Source organism: Crocodylus porosus, unplaced genomic scaffold (assembly GCF_001723895.1).
Source record: "Crocodylus porosus isolate Cpor-Errol unplaced genomic scaffold, CroPor_comp1, whole genome shotgun sequence".
NCBI classification, from domain to species: Eukaryota; Metazoa; Chordata; order Crocodylia; family Crocodylidae; genus Crocodylus; species Crocodylus porosus.
The window spans coordinates 10,280,730-10,307,933 of NW_017728926.1; the positions used below are offsets into that span (position 1 = coordinate 10,280,730).

Here is a 27,204-nt window from a genome sequence, read left to right on the forward strand (position 1 = left end):
CATCCACCCACCCCTGTAACCTGTCTAGGTCTGACTGCAGCCTATTCCTCCCCATGTCCCCCCACATCTTAGTGCCATCAGCAAATTTGTATAGGGTGCTTTTTATCCCCTCGTCCAAGTCACTGATGAAGATGTTGAACAGTGCGGGCCCAAGGACCGAGCCCTGCGGGACCCCACTGCCCACGTCCCTCCAGGTCGAAAATGACCCATCCACCACCGCTCTCTGCGTGCGGCCCTCCAGCCAGTTGGAGACCCATTTGACTGTGCGGGTGTTGATTCCACAGCCCCCCAGTTTCTTAATGTAATTAAATTTTCCCAACTTATTCCATATCATTCCTGACTATAATTCAATGGTAAGTGTTTCAGGAAACATTATTTCTTTGACCATTGTCTGAGGGTATTCATTTTAATAAATAACATTCAAGAGCAGTCTTTTGGCACTATCCGAGTTGATGTAGTGCTCTCTGTAGTGTCAAAGGAACACCGTGCTTTCTTGCAAAAAACCAGAAACATTCACTGCCATTCAGTACTCTGTTCTGAAAACAGATGGGTTTATATGAAGCCTGTCCAGAGACTAATTAACAGTAGCACTTCTTTAAAAATTACTGTCTATTGATAATACCTGCTGGTAGTTCCCATCTTGGATACTGGTGATAAAAATAATAATCATGAGTTTGGTTAGGGAAGGAATCTGCATCTAGCACCTCTAAGCTTTGGGTGTGGAGCTAAATCCAAACTTGTAAAGGCTTCTGATAATTTCTGCAGCAATCTTTTTGAGAGTACTTGGTCAGCACAACAGAGTGTGCCTGTGTGTTAAAAACAAGAAGACAACAAACAAACGAAAGGAAAAAGCACAGAATCCAGTGACTTCTGCTAAAATACAGTCATTATCACACTATTATACATTGATCATATGGCAGAGAGTATCTTGCTTCAGAGAGTGGTATAATGCATACCCTCCTGACACATTTAACTGTGTATGTACTGTACCCTGAGCGGGTTCAGGGACTGATAAACCTGAAATAATGCTATGAGAAATGTATGATGTTAGCAAGTGTAATAACAGTTGCTCCTCTTCTTCAAAGTCTCTTTTTCTGAAATATTAGTTTAGCAAGCAATGCGTATCACTTGTGGCTGTGTGTTCCACAGTTTGGCTGATGTGTAGCATAACAAGGATAAGCTTCATAGCTACATAAAAATGTTGCCTGCTAATGACTTTCTTGGATTTTGGGCAAAGGTAAACAGATGCCCGGTTGGTCTCCTGTTAGGTTTGTTACTTAGACCTCTAAGACCATTTGTTTTATTCTCTTGCTTTCCAAGCGGTATTGCAAACTTTTTCATAGCTTGTGGTATGGAAGCACCTTCTTGTTCTCTTTGCTTTCCTCTGTTGCTGCTTCTTTCTTCTTGATGGAAGCTGATCACACATGTTCAAGTTGCAAATAAAAATACTGGTTTATGCAGTATGTCTCCTTGTTGATATGTGGCCTGATCTCTTATTCCCTAGTGACTGCTGCTGTGCATTGAGCAAATATCTCCTTGAGTTGTCTGGTCTTCAAGGATTCCTAGATCATCATATCTTAAGAGGTTGGGTGTAATTTGAAACCCATCTGTCTGTGGAAGTAGTTCAAATTGTCCCTTCCAGTGTACATGACTTTTCACTTGTGTGCCATTCCAGGAAGTTTGGAACAACTGATACCAGGTCAGTCTTGTCGGCATCAATTACTGTGCTAAATGTAAACCGTGAAAGTTGTCATGAGAATATGACAGACTTCGGTTTAATTAGTTAGATTCAAGTCTGGTCCTGCTTTTGAAGCCAGTAGAGTTGTGCTGGTGATGAATGTGATGGGCCATTTAGTAATTCTATGAAACAAAGACCCAACACCCATTTCTGACTCTTAGCCTCTTCCAGTCTCCTGTATGATCAGGAATGCATTAAATTGCTTAACGGAGATGGAGGATCTAGTTACAGTGCTTTTGCTATAATGTGGTCATACCACTGCGCTCCTACTGTAAATGGGGAAAAGTTTTCCCCTAACCAGGTTAAAGTGCAGGACCGGCTGTGGCGTAACCATGGATATGTGATTGGAATGATGCACTGCTAGCAGTGTAATTGGAGTTTTTGGGTAGCACCGTCTGGGATACTTCACTTTTCCTTACTGACCTGAATTCTGCTAGTGAGCTAGGTTTTGTGTGTATGTACTTCCAGCTTGAGAACATCCTTCTTTCCTGCGGTATGCAGGAATATGGGGGCTTGGGGGTGCGGGAGAGAATGAAAACTGGCCCTAAGCAAAACCTATTAAAAAAAGATAGGATTTGATGTGTGTCTGTCATCTCTCGCAAGTCCTAGTGTGAAAGGCAGGTAGTGGAGGAGTAAGATTTGGAAACGTTTGATCTGAAAACAGCCTGCTAAATTGGGAAGTGACAATCGCAACTTGGGACAACTCTGCATAAGAAATAAGCCCTTGAAAAAGGCAGCCTTACGTAAAATGTGGAGTTTTTACCTTTAACAGATCCTTGCAGAGTCTTTATAAAGGTGTAAGATACTATTAACAGTATGTTCTTGTTTATAATTCGTACCCGTATGGATTTTCTGTTTTACAAGCATTAGGTCAAATTCAAGCCTAGTTCCATGGCTGGAGATGCTCACTGTGTTGGTTTGTCAGGAGAGTGATATGGTAATGTCTTCTGAATGCTTGTGAATGACTCGATTGCATGCTTGTAAGCCAGACCTTGCTGTTTATATAGTGTTTTTTAACAGCAGATTTCCAAGTGCTTCACAAAAGGAGGTGAATATCAGTTCCAGAGGTGGGAGAACCAAGGCGTAGGGAGTGGCTGCCATCCAGCAGGTAAATGGCGGAGGCTGGAGTAAAACCTAGGTTTTCTGAGACCCAGGTTGGTGCAACGTAGAGAGGCCTTGCTTAACCAACAGAGTGCTGTAGGACTGAGGGCGTGAAATACGCAGCTTTGTGGATTTAAATTAGGACAAGGCTTATAAAAGCACCGGGGCATGGTCCCTGTGCTGTGGCTGAGGACATGATTGAGCACATTGTGTGCACTTGGCGGAGATGAATTACTGTGGGTTGAATGCGAACAGTGCCGTTGAGCTCAGCTCATCCCAGCACATAAGAATATGGTTTTAATCAATAGAAAAGCCTTGTCGGCAAACAGAAAGCTTCAGCCAAGGAAAATATTGAAAGAACTGTCTTCTCTTTGTGATGAAAGCCCCAGCCTGGCTTGTATGGCTCCTGAACCAGAAAATATTAGCTGTGGGTATGTGTCCAGTTTTACCCTAACCTCAAACCATTCACTTGGTGGGGTACAAATGTAAAATAATAATAATTTGAGCCTTTTTTTTCTTCCAAACTCCTGAGAAATATTTGGTTCTGTGTGGGAAGAGGAATGTCTCAACGCGGAAGATGGCTGGGTCGTGCTGCTGTTAAATGTGCTGCTTGCTTTTTGTAAAATGGATAACCCTTCTCACTCCCAGTGCTAAATTGCACCCAATTTTCTTCACAGCTGTGAGAAGGCTGCTTTCCAAGAAGGGGCTGGGATATGATGCTGGAGGGGGTGGCCTGGTAAGCACCAAGTGTTAAGCAGTTAGACTCTGTGGAACCAGAGATTCATATTCTGGCAGGGTCACTTCAATAATTTGTCCTTCTGCGTACCGGGACATCAGGTACGTGTTACTTACCCTGCCTGACTCTTTAGATTGAGACTTTTTTTGTTCTTTCTCACTTTTCTTTAAGTCTGAGATGTGTAGGCACGGTGGGCTGAGTCTTAAATCTGTAACTTAAGCAAATAGGTGTGAGAATCAGTTTTTTCCAAGTGTGTTGCAGATGGTGACTGTAAAGATTTGTAAAAGCCAGTTTGTAAGAGAGTCTGACTTTGCTCTGGTGACCTTCTTCCTCCCTCCCTCCCTGCCCTGCACGGTGTTGGGATTGGTTGTCCGCGTCCACCTCCAACCCCAGAGGAGGTTGCATGTAGTGCTGGTGTTTGCATATAGCATGTGATGCACTTTGGAATCCTTAGGGATAAAAAGAGCTATAGAAATGTAAAATACAATGTAATGTGGGCACTTAACTAATTTTAAAAGATGAATGCTTACTCACTTTCACGTGGAATTTATGCAAGTAAATTTGAGGCTTTAATTGTGCCGTGTGTGTGTGTGTGTGTATTTCTTGGTTAGAAAGATTGTATCAGTGTGTGTGTGTATTTCTTGGTTAGAAAGATTGTATCAGTGTTAGGGTGGGCTTTGATTCTCCATCAGCATGTCCAGAGGTGGAGCCTTAAGCTTGTACAGGTGCACAGGGTTTATCTGTAAGGATCCAAAATGGGGCCTAAGGCTGTAGGAATCTTAAAACCAGGCCCACGAATATAACTTTTGATTTAAGAAAAACAAACCCAACAGCAGTGGAATGAACAGCAATTAATATTGCACAAGACTGTTACAGGTCAGGTGGCTTTGAAGCTGAAAGATCCTATGTATGTTTTAAATGTTTTGTTGAAACCTTATGTTTCAGGCTTTGAGTCAATTAAAATAAAAATAAGGATCACACTTTGTGAGGAAGGCAGATAGACTACAATGGGGTTGTTAAATGTTTCTTTTAGCATCTTTTGCTGGTCAGTGACAGAGGATACCAGACTGTACAGACCTTGGCTCTGATCCAGTCTGGGGATTCCTTTGTTCCTAAATAAATACGAGGATGAAGCCTGCCATGAGAATCTAGCGTAGATGTACTTTATATAAGCTGCTCATTGTATTTCTGTGGCTTGTATCACTGGAATGCAGAAGCATCCCATAACCCTAACTTATTTCAGTGGTGTGGCTGAGAATTGCCCTGTGCCTAGGGAATCTAGCACTGGGCACAGGGCAGTTGCAGTGCTGTGAATCCCAAATCCCTCAGTGACAGACCCCAGTGCAAATGCACTGCGGTCCAAATTTCCCCTCGCACTGGATCCCCCAGGGCGGAGTTCATAGGACTCCCAGACAGGATCTTCCCTGACTAAACCATCCCGGCCAAGTGTCTGTCTAACATGAAGATAAAGTTCTTTGGGTAAATGTGGTATCTTTTGTTAGACCAACTAAAGTTGTTAGGAGCTGGAACGGACACTTGCAGCTCATTGGGGCCAGCCCCCTTGCCCTTGGGCAGGGAAGGCTGCTGGGATCAGATGACCCCAGCAAGGTGGGCGTTGGGAAAATTATTCTTTGCAGCCATAGTGGATTATGACATGCTGAGGCCCTAAAATATGCCCAGTTTAAGAGGCCCCATATGATAAAAATAATCCACGAAAATGGATTTCCATGATCTTTTGAGATGAATTGTTATTTATGCACAAATTTATGAACTTAATATGAATAACAACTGTGGAGCCATATATATGTATATTTTTGTTCTATTACAATGAAAATGTCCATTTGTTTTTCTTATTTAGAGGCCCCAAACTGTAGCTTTAGTAGTTTAAACCTAAACCCGGCACTGCTTTTTAAGCTTCAGGCACAGACACCCTTCTTCAGGCCTAGGGAGAGCGTGCCAGTGTTTTGCGTTCTAACGTGCATGACCGTCCATGTTGTTGAGTCAGATGTCATGCCTAAGACTACAGGTATGGAGGTTGTAGCCATGTCGGTTGAAGGATAGGGGCAGACAACGTTCTTTGGGTGAATCCGGTATTTTTTCATTAGACCCACTTAAATAATTGTAAAACATTTTCTTAGCAAGCTTTTGGGTTGAAAAACCATCCTGCGTTTGGCCTCCGCAGATGGCGTGCCATGGTGACGTTTCTTCAGCCTGGCAAACGGTTTTTAAACCCGAAAGCTTGCTAAGGAGAATTTTTCCAACTGTTTGAGCTGGTCTAATGAATAGATATCCCATTTATCCAAAGCACCATGTCTGCTTACGTCTGTGACCTAATAATTTGAGCTGGTCTAATCAAAGAGATCCCATTTATCCAAAGCACCTTGTCTGCCTATGTCTAAGGTAGAGCGGCCGTCATAGAGGACAGTCTAGTTGGCCTCTATTGACATGAAAGCGGGTGCCTTTTATGTCCTCTCTTTTTCTCTCAAAGAGAAAAACGTGCTCTTTCTTCAAGAGAAAACCAGAAGACACAAAGGCGCTGTGGTTCGTACAGACAGAGGACAATGGGAAGACCCTCTATGACGGCCGCCCTATCTTAGACGTAGGCAGACAAGGTGCTTTGGATAAATGGGATCTTTGATTAGATCTGCTCAGATTATTAGCCGTAGACATGGGCACGTATTTGTTTTCCTTTTATTTAAAGGCGTCTGGCCTCGTATGGACAGAGGACAACGACGAGCCCTCCACGACAGGCACCCCAGGTGTGCCAGGGGCTCTCTCCCCTGCACCACCAACGTGCTCCCCAATAGCAGAAAGCAACATGGGAGGGGGCGGGGGAGACGAATGGGCGTGCGCATGCGCAGCGGCCAGAGGAAGCGAGCCGTGTGGAAAAACAAGCCGCGCTCGCCGCACGCATGTAGTCCCCTCTGCCCCCGTGTGCGCATGTGCGGGGAGCCCAGGCAGCGTTGGGAGAAGGCCTCGTTCCCCCCGTGTGCGCATGAGCCGGGAGCAGGCCTCGCTCTCGTCTCCTCCCCCGGGTGTGCGCGTGCGCATGCGCGGGCCGGTCCGCGAGCGCGGCGAGGGCAGCAGCAGCCTCAGAGCGGGCGGGCGGGCGAAGGAGGCGGACGAGGGGCGCCGCGTTGCCGCTGCCGGGGAGCCGCCGGCCGGAGCAGAGCAGAGGAGAGGCGAGGGGGGAGGGGAGGGGAGCCGCAGCCCGGAGCAGGGCCCAAGGCATGGTGCCCGTCGCCACCGCGGGGGGAGGCAGCTCCTGGCGCTAGGGCACCGTCCGGGGCACGCAGCATGGTCCGGGAAACCAGGCACCTCTGGGTGGGCAACTTACCGGAGAATGTGCGCGAGGAGAAGATCATCGAGCACTTCAAGCGGTGAGTGAGGGCGGGGGGGCCCCGTCGCCGTCCCGCAGACCGGAGCGCACCTCTGCCCGCGGGCCCGGCCGTCCTCGCTGCGGATCATCCCGTCTCTCTCTCGTGTCTCTCGTCCTTGTGCCGAGCTATGTGTTTATCTCGGCGCGTCTCGCAAGGAAGGAGGTTGTGGTGGGGCTGGCTGTGGAGCAGAGAGAGGGGCAGAAAAAACCAGGCTGGAAGGAAACCGCTTGGTTTGGCATCCCCCGCCTTAAGAAACGCGCCATTTGGGACCTATCCTGCTGGACTCCACGCTGGGGGAGAGAGATCCTTGTTTTTTTAATTTTTTGTCTGTAAAAAAAAAAACAAAACACCTGCCCTCCTCCGCACCTGTCTTCTGCATGGTTTTAGTTCCCCTGCTGTCTTCCTGATTTTTAAAAAAAAAAATTTTTTTCCTTTTTAAATTATCTGAGGAGATGAAACTGGGTGAGAAATTCAATGCTGCTTTTTTTTTTTTTTTTTTGAACATTTTTTTATTTTTTGGGAACTGAGACTGACAAACATTGGGAACGTGTCAGGAAGCACGAAATAAAAGTTTGAAGGGAGCATTTTTAAACTGCCGGGATTGCCTCTTGTGCTCGGCTTCCTTTTGAATCTTTCTGCCGTGCACGAAAATGACGGAGCGTCCTTAATAATGAGTCATTATGGGAAAAAAAAATTAGACTCAGTTACTAAGACATGAGGACCTTGGACTAGGAAATGGAAGAAGGAGCAGTAGAGCTGCCTTGTGGCTTTATAAATGGAGGATCATTGATTATTTTGGTGGTTGCTTGCTCTAAAGAGATTCAATCTTCATCTTGGAAAAGAGCCTGCCTGCTTATGATCAGGGGGTTGCGCATAGGAAGCTCATTTGCACCCGTTTAAGCTAGGCAGAGTGGGGTGAAGCCCCACTGTAAAGGGCCTCATTATTTCGCATCAGTCGTGAGTAAGGCAAGGGAATCAGGAGAAGCTAGGTGGAGTGAGGTGAAGCCCCACTGGTAAAGGGCCTCTCGTTATTTCACATCCGTGGCGGGTAAGGCAAGGGTACGTGACTTGAACCCAGGCTCACACATGGGGTTGTTGAGGTTGAGCCGGGGGGGACTAAAGAAAGGGTCTGGTCCTACCCTTTGCTCATTTGCAAGAGAAGGAGTACATTTGAATGCCTTCGCCTGGAGTAGATGCAGGCAAAATGCAAAAGTGCAGGCAAGCATAGCGTCCTCAGTCCCCTACTGGGTGTCTGCGCCTTGTCATTGCAATGGGCTTCAGGGGCTGGGAAATTCACATGCACAAATGTGCAGACGCGTGCATTGCAGCATATGCGGGTGGGTGACATGCAGCCAGGCTTGTCCCTGGGCAGCTCTGGATCCAAGAGACATTTGCCTGCTTTTTTGTGGGGCCCTCTTGTACTCCTGAGGCTGGGGGAGGGAAGGAGGAGGAAGCATTCAAGGAGAGATTTCTGTTTCAAGTGGTGGATGGGTGCAGCGGTCTGGCTTGTGTGAATGACTTTCTAAAATGGCGGCTAGGACCCAGTTTGTGGGAAAGCAGAGCAGATCTGCCTGCACAGAGGGAGGTGGGGAAAGGAGAAGGCTTGGCAAAGGCAGGCAGCAGCAGGAGCTGCGTAGCAAGAGTTCTCCAGGCTCCCAAATCCCAACTATGGGGAGTTAAAGGCGTGCTCCGAAATGTGGAAAGAAAGCACGTCAAGAAACCGGGAGTAGTGAGCGTACGCAGAAAGGCACAGCCACTTTAGATCCAATTTTTTTTTTTTTTTTCCGAAACCCATTGGTCGAGACATATCTGGGAATTGTGGACTTGCAGTCAAATTCAAATTGTCTGTGTTATGTAAATGCATCTTAAAAAGGTTAAACTAGTTACAAGCAGGGTAATTACTCAGAGTAGCAGTGAAATTTAGCCATGCAGGTCTGTTACCATTATGTAAACTAGGGGAATACATCCTTCTGGCTGAGAGAACTTGATCGTTAATTACATAGATTAATATTAATCACACGTTTATTTTATTTATTTATTTATTTATTTTTGGAGCGAACTGTAGATACAGAAGGTTACTCTTCCTCAAAGTAACAAGGTTCTGTGTGAACTGTAATCTTAGATATGTGATCAAAGATTATTATAAAAGACACATGCACACACCTTTCTTTTTTGAATGTATGCCCTAGAGTAACCTGTTAGTTTGAAACATGATTGAACTTAACTAGGAAGTATGAAATGAAAGTGAATTTATTTATTTATTTACTTACCTATTTATTTATTTATTTTAATGGCCACCCATTTTTCCCCAAGACATTTTTAAAGCAGGAAAAAAGTTGCCATGGTAGTGTTGCTTAGAGATGATGTAGGAAAATGGTAGAATCTGAACAGTTCATTGCCTTTTTTTGTTTTGTTTTACCACTCTGGATCTTGATTGCTGGCTTTGAGGGGAATGTGAAAGGGGTTGCATCACTTGCTGCTTAAAAAATGTCAGGTTTTTTCTTTTGCTGGTTCCTTAAAAAAAAAAAAAAGCTTTTTTTTTTTTTTTTTTTTTCCCCCCCCCCTCTAAATGTACATATGCAAGAAACTAGTAGTAGTGATCAGGGGTATAGAAATCTGAATGTTTGGCTGTGACTCCAGGTACTAATACATTGCACACAAAGGTAAAAACAGCATTTTTCCTGCTTTTCCAGCTGTCTAAATTGCTAGATATTTGTTGTTTAAAATGGCTAAGTAAGTATCTGTTGAATCAAGTTTCACTTAGGGAAGGATCATTGCAGGTACTGTATGTGGACAATAGAGCAAAGCTTTCTTTGTATGTTGGGTAGTTGAGTGGGGGAAGGGACAAGTTACACAATAATTGTATTGCAGTCCTGTTTGATTGTGGCAGGAGCTTAGCTGTGTTGGGCATATACATATGAAAGGCAACTGCCTGAGCTTGGATATGTAATGTATAAGGTTGGTTTCTTGGAAAGAACAATTCTTTAGTTTGGAGCAAAACTCTTTTCAGATTTAGCTGATCTTGGCTACATCAAGTTCCCACCCATCCCCCAATCTGAGAATTGGGTAAAGGATATGCAAAGAGGGTGACCCAGCAGCATTATACAAGTAGAAAAGCAGATTTTTCAAAATCTAGCCTTAAAGCATGAATGCCTGCTACCTTTTGGTTGTATCAGTTGGTAACCTGAATCTGCATGGTATTTTTTTGGTTGAGACCTGAAATATATTGCAGCTTCCATGTTAGTGTACGTGCAGTTAAAATCTTTGCTATGATGCCATCTCATGTGCTAAATTAAAACTTTAAACTTTGAATTGTGGGAAAAAAGGCAATCTGTTAGGCCTTAAAGGCGCAATAAGTGTACTCCGAGTGGGAGATGTTTTCATTTTTATTAACTTGTTACTGTGGGAAATTTCTCACTTTGGTGCAGTCTCTTCCTTCACGTTGTAGGAAGGGATGTTTACCCAGATGAAAGACAAAAGTGCTTTGTAGTAATTGTTTCTTATGGCATGTCTGTGTGACTCAATTAAGATGCAGTTTTGTTTTCTGTAAATTGAAGTGAGATTACTTGGTAAAAATACTGTTGGCTTTTTTTTTTTTAATTGGAGGAGAATATCGGAGTTGGTATCAAGTGTGCCTGACTTGCGTGTGCAGGATGTATTGTGTCCGCAGACTTCCCAGGTTTGAAAGCCTTTTTTTCTGTACATGTTTTTGTGCCTCTCTCAAGAGGTGGGTGAATGATTAATTGCACCCAGATTTAAAAGTGGGTGTCCTTGTGTGTGTTGAGACGGTATAGTATCTGCTTGTCATGTAGATTAAGGATTTAAAAACATACAAACTATTGATGTAAAAAACTTTTTTGTTTAAAAAAAAAAAAGGCTTTCTGTTGCATCTCAGACTTATTTTAAAAACTGCATTAGATCCTGAAACATTTTAATCCGACTAGGACAATGAATTGGAAACTCATTCTTAAAATAGTATTACTTCATCTATCATGTTACGATCTTTGATGTTAGAACTTAATGTTCATTAAAACAGTATTTAGTTGCAATTGAAGGTGTTTCCTGATTGCAATAATTTGGGTTCATTTTAATTATTGTAATCTTCAATGATTGGGGGGAACATTCACCATTATTGAAACAGACGCTCAGCAGCTTGGAGAAAGAATGAGGAGACTAAATATAGCAACATTTATCCCAAGAACAAGTGCTAGCTTTCCATCCCTTCCCAACCCCCATTCATTTATCCAGATCCTCCTTGGGCTTTTAACAATTGTCACTTTAGATTTAAAAAAAAATAAAAAAATCCAGACTTTTTTGTTTATAAGAAATCATGTGATTTCTTATGAAGAAAAAAAAGGCTGGATTTATCACATGATTTCTTATGGTATCTTTGGGGGGAAGGGGTATTACTCTTCTGTAGTGGTAAGGGGGTATTACTCTTCTGTAGTGGTAAGAGGTTCTTACAGAAAAGACTGAGTTTTAAGAATAAAGATGGTCTAATTTTAAAAAATTAAAATTAAAAATGCCAAACAAGATAACTCCTCTACATGTTTGGCTTTGTGTTCCTCCAATTTATTTTTAGAACAAAGCACAGTAGAAGCCATTATGGTAACATCTCATACCTTTTAAAATATGGCTGCCTTCTTAGGAGTCAGCTTGTAAAAGTGGCACTGTGGAGGTGCCATACTTTTTTCAGTTACTTCCACATTGTGTTTGCTCATTTTACAACAGAATGTTTTGTCTAATGGCCAGCAGTGGAAATTCACTCTGGGAGCCTAAAATTAAGCTGTGTGCTTTCTGGTTCCTGCACTGTAGCCAATAACAAAGCTGGTTATGCAGTCAGAGGCTGGTGGGTATTTGAGTGGATGGTGCGTGGGGCAGAGGAGAATCCAGCTCTCCAGTCACAGTATGGGGTCTAGTCTGCTAGGAGAAGTGTGAATTTTGCTTTGGTAGAAAGCAAGCAGATCTGGTCCCCATGCACACTGGCTCAGAGTGGTTAAATAAGAAAATAACATTTTCTGCAGTTGCATTTAGAGAGCCCTTAATGATACTTTGATTTAATACATTTTTCTAGTAGAAGTCTTGGGAAAAGCATGTTCCCAGGTCTGCAAAAGTAACTTTGTTGCTTATAATTAGGAGTCGTTTGGGGTTTATAAATTCAAATGCAACTTGGGAATCCTCCCACTGAATGAACTCTGCATTCAGAATAAAATGAAACATTCTTATCCAGAATTAATACCCAAGAAGTGCACAAAAATGAGGCTATATAGTGAATTCTAATGATGTTCATATTTGGATAATATATTTTTTAAACTGATGAAGCATGGTCATACATTTGTTTATACTTTCTAAGCAGGGACTTTCTTGGTATGGAGGGAATAAGACCAAGGGTGCAACAACCATGCCTCACTTCATTAATGCCTGAAATCCTGGGGCAATATCAAGGCATAGTTATGATGAGCCCTGTATGTTTACGTAGCAAGACAATCTTGGCTCCAGAGAACCCACATTGTGAATATAGAAAACAGGCCCAGATTGGAGAAAGGAAGTATGATCCCTATTTTTCAGGTGGTGAGCTGGTGCAGCCAGATGATGACATGAATATCCTAGTGAGTCACAGGAGTCTGGTAGGCAGGAGCTGAATCCGACTTTTTCCCGGAGTTTCAGTCCAGGGCCTTAAGAAGTAGTAGCCCTTGTGTGAGTAGGTGTCTCATTCCCCCTCCCTCATCAACAGGAACTTCGTATGAATGTAATACTGTGAAACATACTGGCTCCAGTGCCGTTTCACACATGACCTTTCACTTTCTAAACTGTTCTTCATTGTGCATCTATTCACAGATTTCTAAACTTCTCTTCCGACTGTTGCGAATGCTATAGAGCAGTTTTGTCTGGAACCACCCGCTTCTTCCCCAAGACGGGCTCATTTTGAGGAATGCTTCCCAACTACTTGGGGTCCGTGAATCCTCAGGCTGCTCTAGAGCTTAGTATCCAGTTGAGGTTTCAACATGTGGACTCCAAACTCTTTGGCCACAGAAGTGTCTATGAATTATTATTTCAAAGTAATGAAAAGCTGCAAAGAACACCAAATCTGGACTAAACTCCCATAAAGCATTTTTATATCCTTGGCTGTTGTAAGAGAATTTTTGTAGAGCAACCACGGTTACTCTTATAATCCAGTGAGCTGCCTAAGTCATGCTTTTTCACAGGCCCTCTTTACACACATTTATGACTTCATGATTTGTTATCACTTCAATGATGGTTTCTAACTCTCATTTTAGTATTTTTGCTGTGCTTTGTTTCTTGGAAACAGGGTTACAAGACACTTTGTGTTATTACTGATGTGTGTTTCTTGGTCATTTAAAAAGAAAGGTGCATTTAAAAAGAAAGGCGCATGTTTTAGTGATATGTTTTTGACAAAACAGGACAAAACTCCTAAATGCTGATATACTTGGTTGGGTTGTAGGAATCTTATAGCGTTTGGGTTCTTTTGTGGTTTTTGTCATGACTTGTTTATGGAGATACTTTAACGCAAGTTAAAATTTCTTGGGCAATGTATAGATATTAAGACAATTTTTCAAGTTAAGATGGTGAAATATTGTTGTGTTTTTCCCACTGGGTGTAAATTGGTGTAAAGTTATTTTGCATATAGCCTTGCTGTCTGAAGATGTGGCCAGGCTAGGCTCTTAGGTTTTTTGTTTTTGTTTTTTTTTAAGAAAAATGTAGGTTCTTGTGTTAGTTCACACAAGGTAAACCGCTGGTTAGGACAAGGCAATTTGCATTAAAATTGCAAGTTTGCAGGTCAAGGTAAATCGTAGGCTCCCCCTAGTGTTTAGTTCTGCCTGATTTTCATGTGTGGAAACCATGAACCGCATAGTCTTCACTAGGATTTGATGTTGCGTTAGCTATATTTGTGGTAATAAATAGGAAGGAACACGTGTTGAAACAATGCCGTTTGACATGAGCACCTAGGGGGAGCAGTAACATTCACATGGACTTAAAAACTGAAGGCAAGGGTTGTGGTGGGGAGGGGAGGTAGATCAGACTAGTTAAAATAATTATGTGCAAGTAAAAGACACTTATTTCTCTCGGTGATAAAAGCTGGTGTAATCTCTAGTTATACATACATTGGGAGAGTTGGTATCTGTTCAGTGGCTTTCTGCAGTACTGGAAATCGTAACAGCAAAAGCAGAAACATAACCCCAAGAAATATTGAATTATTAGCACTACATTACAAGTAATCCTTCTGGTTAAGCTGTATCAGCATAACAGGGGGAAAAGGCCAGATATGTAATCACGCACCTGTATGCTTTTTAATTTGAAATTCCAGCTTGTAACGTTGTGTTGTGATGCGTGTAACTTTGTGCTCGAGGACCAGAGCATGTAGCAGTTACTCTAGTGACTTTGGGCTGTACGAGAGTGTTTTTCATCCACTTTGAAGAGGGCTATCTGTATCTGAGTCATCTCAAGTGTTGCAGTACGCTCCCAAAGACTGATGTGTCAGAGAAGCTGCATCCATCAGGGACTTGGATAATTATGCAACCACGTAACTCTTGGCACCATCACTTTTTCCAAAACAATTTAGGACTCATTTTTAATTAATCCACTTCTAAAGTCAAAATAATCCATTTTTTTCCAAACAGTCTGGTGAATCCTCAGTGTGCTCATTACTGGGGAGAGATTACTTGTGAGATTTTTTTTTTCAGTGTTCTCAGACCAGAACTGAAGAAACAGTATAGGAAAATATTTTTTTAAATGAAAAAGAGTAAACTAGAAAATGGGATTAATCGCTGTAATATGATTTGAGTTTAGCTGCCTTTTCAGAAGGCCAATAAATAATTCTAGGGAAACGTGCCATCTTGAAGATGGGAAAGCAGACATTGTGCAACCGCTCGGTGGCTTACTTGCACAGAATAGTTATAGATTGTGGGTTCTTGGGATTTAGGCAAAAGTTCTTGTTTGTAAACTGGGTTAACAAAAAGCTTGCTAACTTTTACTGTTAACACCGCTGCGGTTTTACATCATGCTACAAAATGGCGGAGCTGTATACATTCCACCTTCCTGTTCTCTTGAAATGTTCTCAGTCTTCTCTCTGTGGATGATCCTCGTTAATGTTGATTTTGGTGAGCCTCAGTCAAACTTCACTGATGCAGCTTTGCATTGATATTTTAAGGTGTAATTACTACTTTTTATATAAACAGTGTAATAATCGTTTTGAAACTTGTGATACGTACTGTGCAACTGCAGCCTGTGGTATGGAAAATCTTGTCACATGGAATTCTCATCTCAATAAAGGAATAAAGTATTAAAGAGACATTCATGGGACTAAGCAAGACCTAGTGGCGGTTCAAAACGGATGGCACAACATTAAAGAATAAACTTACAGCATACCCAAAGTGCAAGACAAGTGAAAATTAATCTGTTAACAGAATGAAATTACAAGGATGAAGGCAGTATCTGAAATGAAGTGAAATATACATTCCCAAAACTCCTGGGCCTATGCCTTTCTACTTGGTTATAGGCACCCAATTTTTTCCTTTCTCATACTCCTGCACTGTCTTGGGGCTGGGTTTTCCAGATTGGTGCAGAACTGGGGGAATCCTGCAACCTACAGTCCATTTGAATTGGATTTTTTTTTTTGCATTTGCAAAGAGTTGCATGTACCTCGCTCGTCCATAAACTAGGAGAAAGCCACCTATTTTAGTAGCTTCTGTGGAAAGATCTAGACTTCTTTCAAGAGCAGAAGAGACATGTTTTCATTCACTTGATTTGCCTTCATTTTGCTACTGCTTAAAATAATTATATTTTTGTACACGTTATAACCTACGTTTTTTCCTTTCTTTTTTGTGAGATGGGCTAAATATATCTTACTCAAAAACACCAGTCTGATCAAAGAGTTGGAACTGCCCAACCCATTTCAAAACAGGTTGATTAATTGCTTATGGAGCTATTTGGCAGTAATAATAGTTGATCCCCAGTATCATCCTATAAAATCATCCATAAAACCATCCCCATGAACTTGTCCCTGTAGACTGAGACTACTAAACTCTGTTTTAGAGGCTTCTTTACCTCAATTTTGCAGAGGATGGTGGTATGCCACACGATTAAGAACCTGACTTGGATTCCTACCAGGTTTTCATTACTTGGATGATAGATGTCAAATCAGTTGCACTTTCAAAAGTGGAATCTCTTTCAACTACTTTAAACTGTACCAATGATTTTAAAATTAGTGTTCTGTATATCAGATATTGGCTCTGGAGAAGTCCTTTTCATCAGATAGTTTCTTATCGCACGCAAGCTGATGGTAATAATGTCTTAGTTAAATCAGATTTTAATTCAGTTTTTTATTTATCTGTTCTTTTGCAAATGTAAATATCTGCTGTACACAGTTTCTAATAATGTTGGCAGAAAATTGTGTGTAATAAAGCCTGGAATTGCACTAAATTTTAGATGCTCGCACTGCACTGAGCAGGGGGATGGACTGGATACCATTTTGATCTTTCAGCCCCATTTTTTTCCCCAAATCAGTCTCTGTCTGAAAAGATGACTCTATGCCCACGTGAACATTTTTTTAATGAGAAGAATACAGACAAACACATTTTCATAAGAACCTAGTTTTTATTTAAGTGACTTTCCACAACTCCCTAAAGCTGCAGTGTTGATCAGACTGTATTGCCCCAGCAATGTGCATGGCTGTAAATCACTGGAACTTGCCCACCAAAGGGCTTTTAAAAATCCTATCTGAATAGACATAGAAGGAGCTTAATTGGTCCTTTGGAGTGACAGATGGGTTATTTTCAATAATATCCTGCTAGTTGGTTAGCTGCAGCTCAACATCCTCTGCTGGGCCTGTCTGTATTTGGATGACGGGCTGGTAGGAGCAGCATCAGAGCTGGCTAGCGACCCTAGCTTGGAAGTAGTACTTTGAAGGAGTACATGTTGGTTATGAACTGTTCCTGAGGACTGGGGAAACGGTCTGAGTTCAGATTAGTGAAATGTCCGCAGATGAACTTTCAGAACTGGTGACTGGAATAAGTCTGCAAATCCTGGTGTTCATGGCTGCTAGTACCACTGAAAATGCTCTGAAATGGTACAGGACATACTGCCACACTGTCCTGGTGCCCGTGCAGTCGTTGACAGCCATTCCTATACTGACCTGTTCAAAGAAGCTGCTAATTTCAGCAAGGAAACAGTCATATAGGGCAGTGATTAAAACTCGATTTGTCACATAAAGGTACTTCCCCTACTGTTATGAATGATGGAAAGTAGCCTTTAATTTAAAAAAAAAAAAAAAAAACTCATACAAAGAAAAAATAAAAACAATTCTACCTAGCTTCTTTCATTTAGATGGTTTTTCATGTACTAAATCAATTTATGCTTCCCCAAACTAATATGGCTCCATTTGAAAAACTGCAATGAAGCCACTGCACAGCACTGTGGTGACTCTTTCGAGTCACCATGGCAATGAAATGAGCTACACAAATGTTTAGGCTAGAAAGTAAAGAATAGCTATTTAATTAAAATTTCAGGCTAATTCAGGTTGATGCAGTGTAATTGTGATGGTTACAGCAGCGCCAGCATACCTAATCATTTAAAAAAAAAATGGAGAGAAATCTACAGCTTTATGTTTATTGTGCTTTATCCATCTGTGCTTGTCTGTACAATGCAGTCAAAACTTTTGCAGTGCAGTTTGACTTTTGTGGAATCACAGTGTTTTGTTACAAATGTGAATTATTCTGAAAAGACTGAAACAGTGAAATTGTAGTTATATACTTAATGACCCAAAACACTCTGAAATTAGATATTTTTGTGAAGTGTTGAGGGCAAGTGAAAATCTGCCAAGACTCCTATTTGTTCAGATAAAATCTTTTAAAATGCATGCATTAATTGACTTGCTTCAAGGCACCTTCACAGACTTCCATATTGCAGTGTTTTCAAGTATGTTTTGTGTTAACACTTTATGAACCTTGTCCTGTATGTGAAGTCCTGCTGTCATGGAGATTTGTATACACACAAAGATGGGCACGCTATTTTCTGTGCGTGCAGAAAATGATGTGTTGGGGCATTTATCATTTGCTGAGCTCCTGTGATGTTACAGGTAGCGATGATGTGTACCTGTGTATTCTATGCAGTCAAAACTTTACTGCATAAGTTTACAGTACATAACACATGGATTCTTATGAGAAGTTATTACTGTACATCTGCACTAGCATCTCCACTTAAATTCATTGCATCAGAATTCATCTTCTGTTTCCTGTTTTGATGTAGTCCCAGCATGTGAACTAACTTATAATCTTTATGTAATTAAAAAAGGTTAGTGCATCTAATTGCAAAACACTGACCAGAAAGACCAAACCAGCTTTTCAGGGTAGCACTCCTTCCATTCAGGGAATTGGAGATGCTTATCTTGCCATTCAGTGTTAGCCTTTCTTGACCTGGGTGTTTTGATCCTAGAGGTCATGTGGGTTGTCACAAGACAGTCCCTATGGCTGAGACTGTGTGGGGGAGGGGGGAAGCTGTTGATATAGGAAAAGCATATTTATAAAACAGTAAAATAAATTTTAATACTCAAACTGTGTGCGCACAGGTTTCTTTTTGTGGGTAAGGGACTTGGGTTCATGAACTGCAGCTGTTGCATTTGCCCAAAAGGCTACTCTTTTAATGCCTTTTAACTGAAAACCTGAGCATATTACAAAACTACAGAAGCAGCATTATTCCCTTTACAGCATGGAGACCTTAAGTGACTTAAATGGAGGGTTGGCTTATGCTGCTGTAGCAGCATGTCGTGGTACCGGTGGACCCAAGCATTCCATCAAGGCTGCAGACGTTCTGGAAACCTGGAAGTTGAACAGCGTCTGCTCTTGGTTTGTGCCCAGCAGTTGCTTTCAGGACTGCCAGAGAACAAGGGCTAGAGTAGTACAGAGGGGTGAGCCCTCGGGCAGCCTCCTTCATGTGTTTCTGGTTTGGAGCATGCCTGGGGACTCCCATCCCAGTCCCTTGACTAAGTGCTAGGATCTGCTGCTGTAGTAATATAGACAAGCCCATAATGGAGTAGAGCTGAGAGTTGGTTGCTTTGCTCTGATAACTTATTTACAGCGCCTCCTCTGAAAAGAAACTGCAGATTTCTTAATGCAGGCATTCAACATAGTCTTTGTTTGAGAAGAGGAATCCAAAAATTAAATACCTGAAACCTACTCCTAGATGCCTGTTAACTTTTCTCATTGTCTTGCTTCACATGAGGTTTATTTTAGTGCAGTTAGCAGAGAGGCATGACAGAGTTTAGTGTGTCCTCCACACCTTCTGTTGTCCACCAAAGCAATTTTTTTTTTGTGACGCAAAGCAGCATTTCTTGGCTTGGAAAAAAAATCTTTTGGCACCCTCCCCACCCTGTTATGATCAAACAGCATCAAAGCTTTTACTATTCTAACCATGGATGTAATCAGTTGTCTCCTCTTATGTATAATCACATCTCTAAAAGCTTTCCATTCCACCAAGAAGGTGACTTTGCAACACAAGTACAACCAAAACCCATCAAATGCCAACTTAGCACTACTCCTAGTACAAGTCCTGGATTGATGCCTTAAAAGTGATTTGAAAAGCTAAAAGTGAAAACAGAGTTCAGCACAGATGTTCTAACTGCCAAAAAGGTATTTAGCACGTCCCACGTGGATGCCGAGGATATCAATGACTTTATCTATGCTGGCTCTTTTTAAATGCTTCGCTAACACACCTCTGATGGGACATGTTATGGTGTAGGCAGGACACCGCTGTTTACAGTGATGTGATAAAAATGGGTGTCCTCTGTCACTAGCACAGTTTCTTTTAGTTGGGCTATTGCCTGCAAGAGGCTAGCATAGGGGAATGGCTAGGTAAAGGGCTGGGAGGTGGATTACCAGAATGACACGTTCCATAGTAGTGTAAACTGAGAAATTGCCCAAGACATTTCTATTATGCCCACCTGAAGTGACTTCTACTAAATCCTTCCTCTGGGTCTGCTCAACCATTTGCACCCATGCTGCACTTTGGGAAGTGTGTAAAGGCTACTTACGGAAGTTGAAAGAAGTGGGAAAGCTGCATGAAGGATTCAGCTTGTCCCACAAATCATCTTAATTTATTTTCATAATAATAATTGTTGCTGAAGTTTGAAGACTCCCTGAAGCATCATTGTTGCTGGGAGGAAAACAGAGGAAAAACTTGTTTTTGCTAGAGGTTGAGGAGTCAATAAAGATCACTTCAAGAACATTTTGGAGTAGGGGTTGGAAGAAGATTGCTAGGTTGGGAGTCTTGATAGTTGGAAACTAATAGGAACATGGCAATGAAGGCCCTTTTCAGAATCATTGCCGTCATGCAGTCTGATCACACACCGTAACCTGACCAATAAAGTTCTCATAATATGAGTAACTTTACTTCTTGTGTGGTGTGGTGACAAAATGAGAGCAGGGTTTTATCAAAGCCTTACATTGCATGAGCCAAAGTGAGAGGGACCTTTCCTTTGGTGACCGTGTAGTTCCTCACCACTCCCACATGTGGTTACTTTGGTTACCTACTGTTGCTGTGGCAGCAAGGATTGCTCACAGGGATGGATAATATTAGAAAAGAATTGAGTGTATTTTTAGCTGTCTTCAGTGTATTTTGTAGCCGCTGGAAATGAGGCAAGCCAACACAATGAATCAAGTGGGGTTTCCCCAGGGGTCTCCTGGGTCCAGTATTAGGACTGAGTGTACACTTAGCATATTTATACATGACACAGAGTTGAGGGGAGGTGCAGATGCGCTGGAGGGCAGGACTAGGTTCTAGCATGACCTGGATAGACTGGAACAGTGGTCCACAATCAACCAGATCAAACCTGGGAAGGTCAAGTGCAGTGTGACACTTGGGATGGAATATATGAAGGCTGGGGAATAACTGGCTAGGCCACAGTAGGGAAGGCACCAGGGGTTGCTGTGGACCATAAGCTAAATGAGCCAATGATGTGCTCTTGTTGCAGGAAAAAACCCAACAGCATCCTGGGTCGTATTAACAGAAGCATCACTTGCAAATTAAAGGAAGTTTATTCTTCCACTCAGTTCAGCAGTGGTGAGGCCTTACCTGGAGTTACTGTGTCCAGTTTTGAGCCCCATACGTCGATTAAAAAGAGTCCATCGGAGGGTGACAGACATTAATTAGAGGCCTGGGAAGATGTCTTTTGACAACAGTGACAGAACTAGGGTTATTCAGTCTGGAGAAGAGAAGACCCGGGGGAGGGGTTTGATAACAGTCTTCAAATACCTGCAGGATGATTATGGAGAGGATGGAGATTCACTTTTGTCTGTGGCCATAGGGGATGGGACTAGGAGCAATGGCCTCTATCTGCAGCAGAGGAAATCTGGGTTGGAGATTAGGAGGAACTCTTTGAGAGTGGTCAAGCATCAGAAAAAACTAGCTAAAGATGTTATCAGTCTCCATCTCTAGAAATTTTCAAGAGCAGGTTGAACAAACGCTTGCTTTCATCAGGGATGATCCTGCCTTGAACAGGGGCTAGACTAGATGGCCTCATGAGGTCCCTTCCAGCCCAACTTTCCTATGACTATACAGTGGTGCTGTCTGCATCTGTACCCACAAACTAGTTTTACATGTTCAAGTTTTCCTTGACAAGATGCGTCAGAAATTTGCTTCAGATTGCATTTGCTTTTGGCAAATGTCCAGTGTTTAGAACAGAAGGATAAATTCGCCTTGCTTGTTGCTGGCTCTTCAACATCACTGCTTATTTTACAACACTGTCTTAAGCTGATCAGTTCAGTTCTGCATAGTTATTTGAAACACATTTTCAAGTTTACATTTAATTTTACATTTTACATTGTAAATTTTAATTTAACAAATTATAACCCACTCCAAAATTAGTCTGAGAAGCAGTGTTATATAGCTTAGCCATGGGATTCAGAAGATGACATTTACTTGAATATTTATTTGACATTTGTATGAAATATACTTTTCCAAAGATGCAGGGAATTCAGATTTGGGTCTCTGATGATAAAGGCAGTGTTGAAATGCTAACATTTCTTTTTGTACGTATTTGGAAATATAGTTTTATAATTAACTTGTTGGGATTTTTCCTTGTAGAAATTCCATGGAAATGTTTTTGGCTGAAGAGTTTAATATGAGGGGGGGGAAATCAGGCTTTGTTTTGAGGGTCTCTGAAAATAGTGGGGCAGCATGTGTGTGGTACAAAGACATTTTTAAAACATCCTGTTTTGCTAATAAAAGTGCCAACTAAAGTTTTATGCAGGCATTAACTGTAAAAATTACTCCACACTCTTTGTATTTCATATCCTGCATTTTTGTTTTTATAACATCTGACAGTGCTCAGATTGCTCATGGTAAGAATAGCAATTTAGAGATTAATTTAGAAATTGAAGAAAAGCTGAGTCTTACAGCAGTAAAAGAAACCATAACCTTTTCCTTCTCCTTCATGAAATACCAGAGGTCTCAGTACAAAAACGCAGAGGTTTCTGTTGGAATATATTTTCCAGGCCAATAGGAACTGCATAATAGTACTTAAACATTGTTACACAGAGGCTTGAAAAATAACTGTGCAATACTTTGTATAGAAAAACTCATAATATGGAAAGAATTTTCTGCAATGTTAAAGGGACGTTCAGCTCATTTTTAACTAGAGAAGAATCAGCGAGTGAGACCCATGGGCCTGAAGTAAACTTCATTGGTCCAAAAAGTTAGAAAAGATAATGGGAATGGCTTCTTCTGCTTGACACCTGTCCTGTATTTGTTTCACCATTTGCAATTCAGGCAACTTAAAGGGAAACCTTTTAGTTCAGCCAAGGGTAACAGTATATTAATGGACAACTGAATTTGTGTTTTTTCATGCCATTTTTTATCTCAAAGTCCCTTGGTGCTTTATAGCTTATCTATTTTTTATTATTACTGTTGCAGTTGCTTCCATAGCACTGAATGTAGCCACCTCTGGGATGGAAAAGACTGCTTGGTTGTTGTTAACATATTACCTTGCTGCTCCTTTCTCTGAAAGCCATTTATAGCCATTGTTTTTTTAAATCTTTTTAGTCTGCTGTTTTTTTCTTTCACATTTCCAGTCTTTTTATAATTTACTCCTTATCCTTGATTTACTTTATAGATAGCCATATTTGTTAGAATTTCTACCTTCGAGACTCACACGTGTTTGTTTTAGATTTTCTTTCCCTTCTTTTTATGAATCTGTGAGCAAGTAGCTTTTTTTTTTCTGGATCGTCAGGGCTACAGTAACAAATAGCTCTTCATAAGTGCACATGTCCTTTCCTACTCGTTGCAAAATTTTGTGTCTCACCGAACATTTTGTTGGGTTTTTGAACTGTGATCCCATTGGGAGTGTTTGTCTGAGGAAGCTGTAATGCACAACACAGTGCATTTTGTGCCACTCTGGACTCAAGGTGACAATGAAAGTATAAAAACCCTTTTATGTTTTGTGGGTTGTTGGTTTTAGCTGTGTTAGTCTAAGGACATAGGCAGGGAAGGTTCTTTGGGTAGTTGTGATCCCTTTTATTAGACCAGCTTTAGTCTAATAAAATCTAATAAACTAAAGTTGGTCGAATAAAAGAGATCACATCTACCCTAAGAACTGTGTCTGCCTTTTATGTTTTGTTCCACTTTTGGTGTAGTAATCCCTTTTTAAACTTCAGATGCAGAAATGAAATCAGGTAAAATGACATGGTTTGAAATCTATAGGGCAAGTACATGTGCAGCTTTTGAAATATTTAATATGGCATATTTTGTATTTATTATTGGATAGTTGTGCTCATAATCAAGAGGAGTGTAGTGTGCCAGGTGCTGTGCAACACAGAGGAAGATGCAGTCCCTCCAGGTTTTGTGAGGCTCAAGCAGTGAGTGATGGAAGCTATTTAGAGGTGTATGAGGATAAAACTTTTGTGTGCTTCAGATGGTGGGAATGTCCTACCTACATTGCTAGTTAAAAATTTTTAAGCGCTACTTTGGTTGCTAACATGTTGTCAGCAGCGATCCTGTTTTTAGCTGTAGTTGAGGTTATGAGGCAGTGCTTCTATTTGAGGTTTGGTTATTCTCCTGGCATGTGATTAAGAACTTTATATTGATCAACAATAGTTACATGTTTTGCTGGTCAAAATATGAGCATACTTTAGTTTATAACACTAACGCATGCTGAACAAAGCACCCCCCAGAACTCAAATGAATAGAAACTGTAGCTTAAAGGAGCTGTACTAAAAAACCCCATTGGAGTAGTTTTATATAAGCTTGTTTTATAGTCTAGTGTGTCTTACATTACTCTGACTGTAACTGTTAACTTTTTGGTTAATATGAAAGAGAACACAGGATCTAACATAAAATATTTGGACTACTTTAAAGTTATAAATTATGTAAGGCAGACCTAGCCATCTGGGCATAGGAAGTTATTTCAGGTCCCATTGTTTTGTTGCTTAAAGATAAACATAAAAAAAAAATTGTAATTCAGACTCCTGAACAAAACTTCCAACTCTCTGGGTGCTTTATTGCATGGCACAGGTCCTGGCTTGTTAGTTATATAATAAATTTAAAAGGCCAATCAGCCCAGGCATTGCGCAGGCTGCATTTCTTAGGTTGCCAAAGGTATCGGCTTTTGGCTTTGGGCCTCGCAAAGACATCTCAGGTGTTGAAGTGTCCTGCTGTAATTGTATCTCTTGTCAAGTTAACACCGTTGATACCCAGTGCTGCAGCAACAAAAGAAGAAAAAATTGTCAGCTCTAAATGGGATTTTAGCATTACGAAAAACGGCAAGAGGTGTTAGTCCTAACAGCCTGAAGTTAGGAAGAAGCCAGGGTGGTGTGGCATCAATATATAGATCTGACTCATTCAGAGACCTATGAGCTGTCCTAGTAAAAAGTAGGCTGTAGCTTAGGAAAGTGCATCTCTCTCTGAAGGAGTTGGTCTGTAGGGTGTCACGATGCCCTAATGGCATTAAAGGGAACGTGTAAAGAGGGTTTGAGGCATCGGGGTGGAATTGCAGCCCACGATTTTGCAGTTACATAGTCACAGCCTTAAGAGGCGCAGTGCTTTCCTCAGAGTTGTTGGGAGCTCTCACGGAGCACGAGGGCAGATAATTTAAGAAGTATATGGAAATGAGGGACATGTCGCTGCCCGGTAAAAGCTGATGGTCCCTTTCCGCTTCTGAAAAAGAGCAGATGAGAAAAAGGTCTTTAGAGAGCTACCGATTTATAAAACAATAAGACCTAATTTAAATATTTGTCTAGGGGTCTCTTACCACTCAGCCCCTTCAAAGGCTGCCCTTTGTTTAAAGATTATTTAGTGGGGAATAGCTGAAGCGGTGTGAAAGAGCCACCGTTAATGGTTGCGTTAAAGGTCTAATTTGCGGGGAAAGCAAATGGCCAATTGCAATGCAAAACGCCAGTGTGGCAGGGTCCCCCTGTAACCGAACCGGGGCTGCAGCCTGTGGCTGTCTTGCATTTCCCTGTTCCTGGGCTGTTGAAAGGAAGTTGTTTAGGGAGGGATGACTTCAGCAGACTGCTGCCTCCGCTCTTCTCCGCCACCTCCGTCCCTAGTCAGCAGGGCTTTGTCTCCGTGACACGCTGCCCCGAGGGAAGAGCAGAGAAGCCGCTCTGGATTGGCGGAGGGCAGTGTTTCCCAACCTGTGTTCATTGTTCGCCGCCACGGGAGGAAGAGTCGAGCGGGGAGAGAAACGCGCACACGCAGCAGCCATGCCAAGAGCCCAGAGACATTTCAGCTGCTTGATTATAGGGGCTGTGTGATCTGCAGTGTACAAACCGATAATGTTCAAATGAGGATTTGCTCTTCCTCGTCTGAACGGCAGGATTAGCATAGCTTTGTCCGCCTGAATCTCGTGGATCTAGCCGCTTAAAAAAAGAGGCTGAGATTTCTGTTTCCAGCTCTCAGTTGTAGCCCTGCACTGGCAGAGAGATGGACTGGGTGCCCTATGGCGTCTTCCCCTGTCTTCGTGCAGCGATACTTGTGGAGTTGTGCTCTCCAAAGAAAAATGGCCTCGGCATTCTCCGTGACGGCACTGCCGAGTCTCGGGAAGCGAGCAATCCCGGTGCCTAGAGCTGCAGCTTCCTGCACCTATCACGAGACCGCCACCACCCTGTCTGTGCATTGCGAGTTCCCGATTAAGCGGCGGGCGTCAGACCTGGGTAAAGGCTGTTCAAAAATAATAAAATAAAAGCCTTGTTTTCCTGTGGGTACGTGGAGCTCGAGCTCAGCTAACGCTCCTCTTTGTTGTCTCGTCTGCCTGCCAGCGATTGTGAAATGCAGCCTTCTTGGAAAGGGCTGACGCATCGCTATAAAGATATGAGATGAAGGTTTCAGAGGAGCCGCTCTCTCCACGCTCGTGAAGGTCTCGCCGTCCTTTTGTCCCCTCTTCCCACCCCTGGGGATTGCGGACAAAGGTGACACCGCACGAAGCGCCTGTTTGTTCTGCTCTTGCTCCATTTCGCTGGCACTTGCGATCCCCATAGTGCAACACTGCGTTGGTGCTGCTCCTCCTCTGCCCAGCCCTCGAGAAAGTATCCGTGTCTTGTAATGTATTATTCTGCTGCAGTAACCTGTCTTGTGATGCAGCATTGCAGATCTCCCCTTAGGATCAGATAGCATGGAGCAATGCAGTTCCCCTCCCAGCAGCAACTGCCAAGACGGGAGCAACTCCGAGAGCAGCCAACGGGTGGGGCTGGGTCGGATCAGTAGACAGATTAATCTTCACGGTGGGGGACTAAAGGATGTGTGTAATCAAAGGACAGAGACCATGTTGGGGCAAGGAAAATGCAAATCTTCCTGTTAAAGCAGCTGTCTTCGCAGAGATTTTCCTTTCTCCCCCCTACCCCCGCTTTCCCTCTCCATTCCAGTAAAGTCGATTGTCACACATGGTCCTCACCGTTTGTCAAGGATACAGGGCAGCAAACCAAAGCAGAGTCTAGATTGCAATATCTAAATAGTAGATAGATTAAAACGAGCCCTCTCCAAGCTGAATGATTTAGGACCATGGCTGCAGTAGAAGCAGGACACGGAAATAATTTAGATGTTCGTCCATTTGCACGCCTCAAACAGCCTGCAGAGGGAAAAAACACAGTTCAGTTGTTTGTTTGTTTTTTGGTAGGATGAGGATATGTGGTCCCCTGCCCATTAAGGAAAATATTTCTGGCATTCAGCGGAGAATGGCTGTATATCAGACCATTTCGAAGCGCTGCGCTAAACCCCTTGAAGATCTGTAGTCAGAGATACAGAGG

General features: G+C 42.3%; 1 protein-coding gene across 4 annotated transcripts in view; it reads left to right on the top strand.

Annotated features, from left to right (window-relative positions):
• Positions 1-6,687: 6,687 nt before the first annotated feature.
• Positions 6,688-27,204, top strand: part of SPEN (spen family transcriptional repressor) — a 78,955-nt gene continuing 58,438 nt past the window's right edge. For 2 of the 4 annotated variants that reach the window (XM_019541431.1, XM_019541433.1), the window contains exon 1: positions 6,688-6,955. In XM_019541431.1, the coding sequence (XP_019396976.1) occupies positions 6,873-6,955 (83 nt within the window). In that variant the 5' untranslated portion in view covers positions 6,688-6,872. The remainder of the gene's footprint in view (positions 6,956-27,204) is intronic. The other 2 variants (XM_019541430.1, XM_019541432.1) reach the window with 1 other exon arrangement.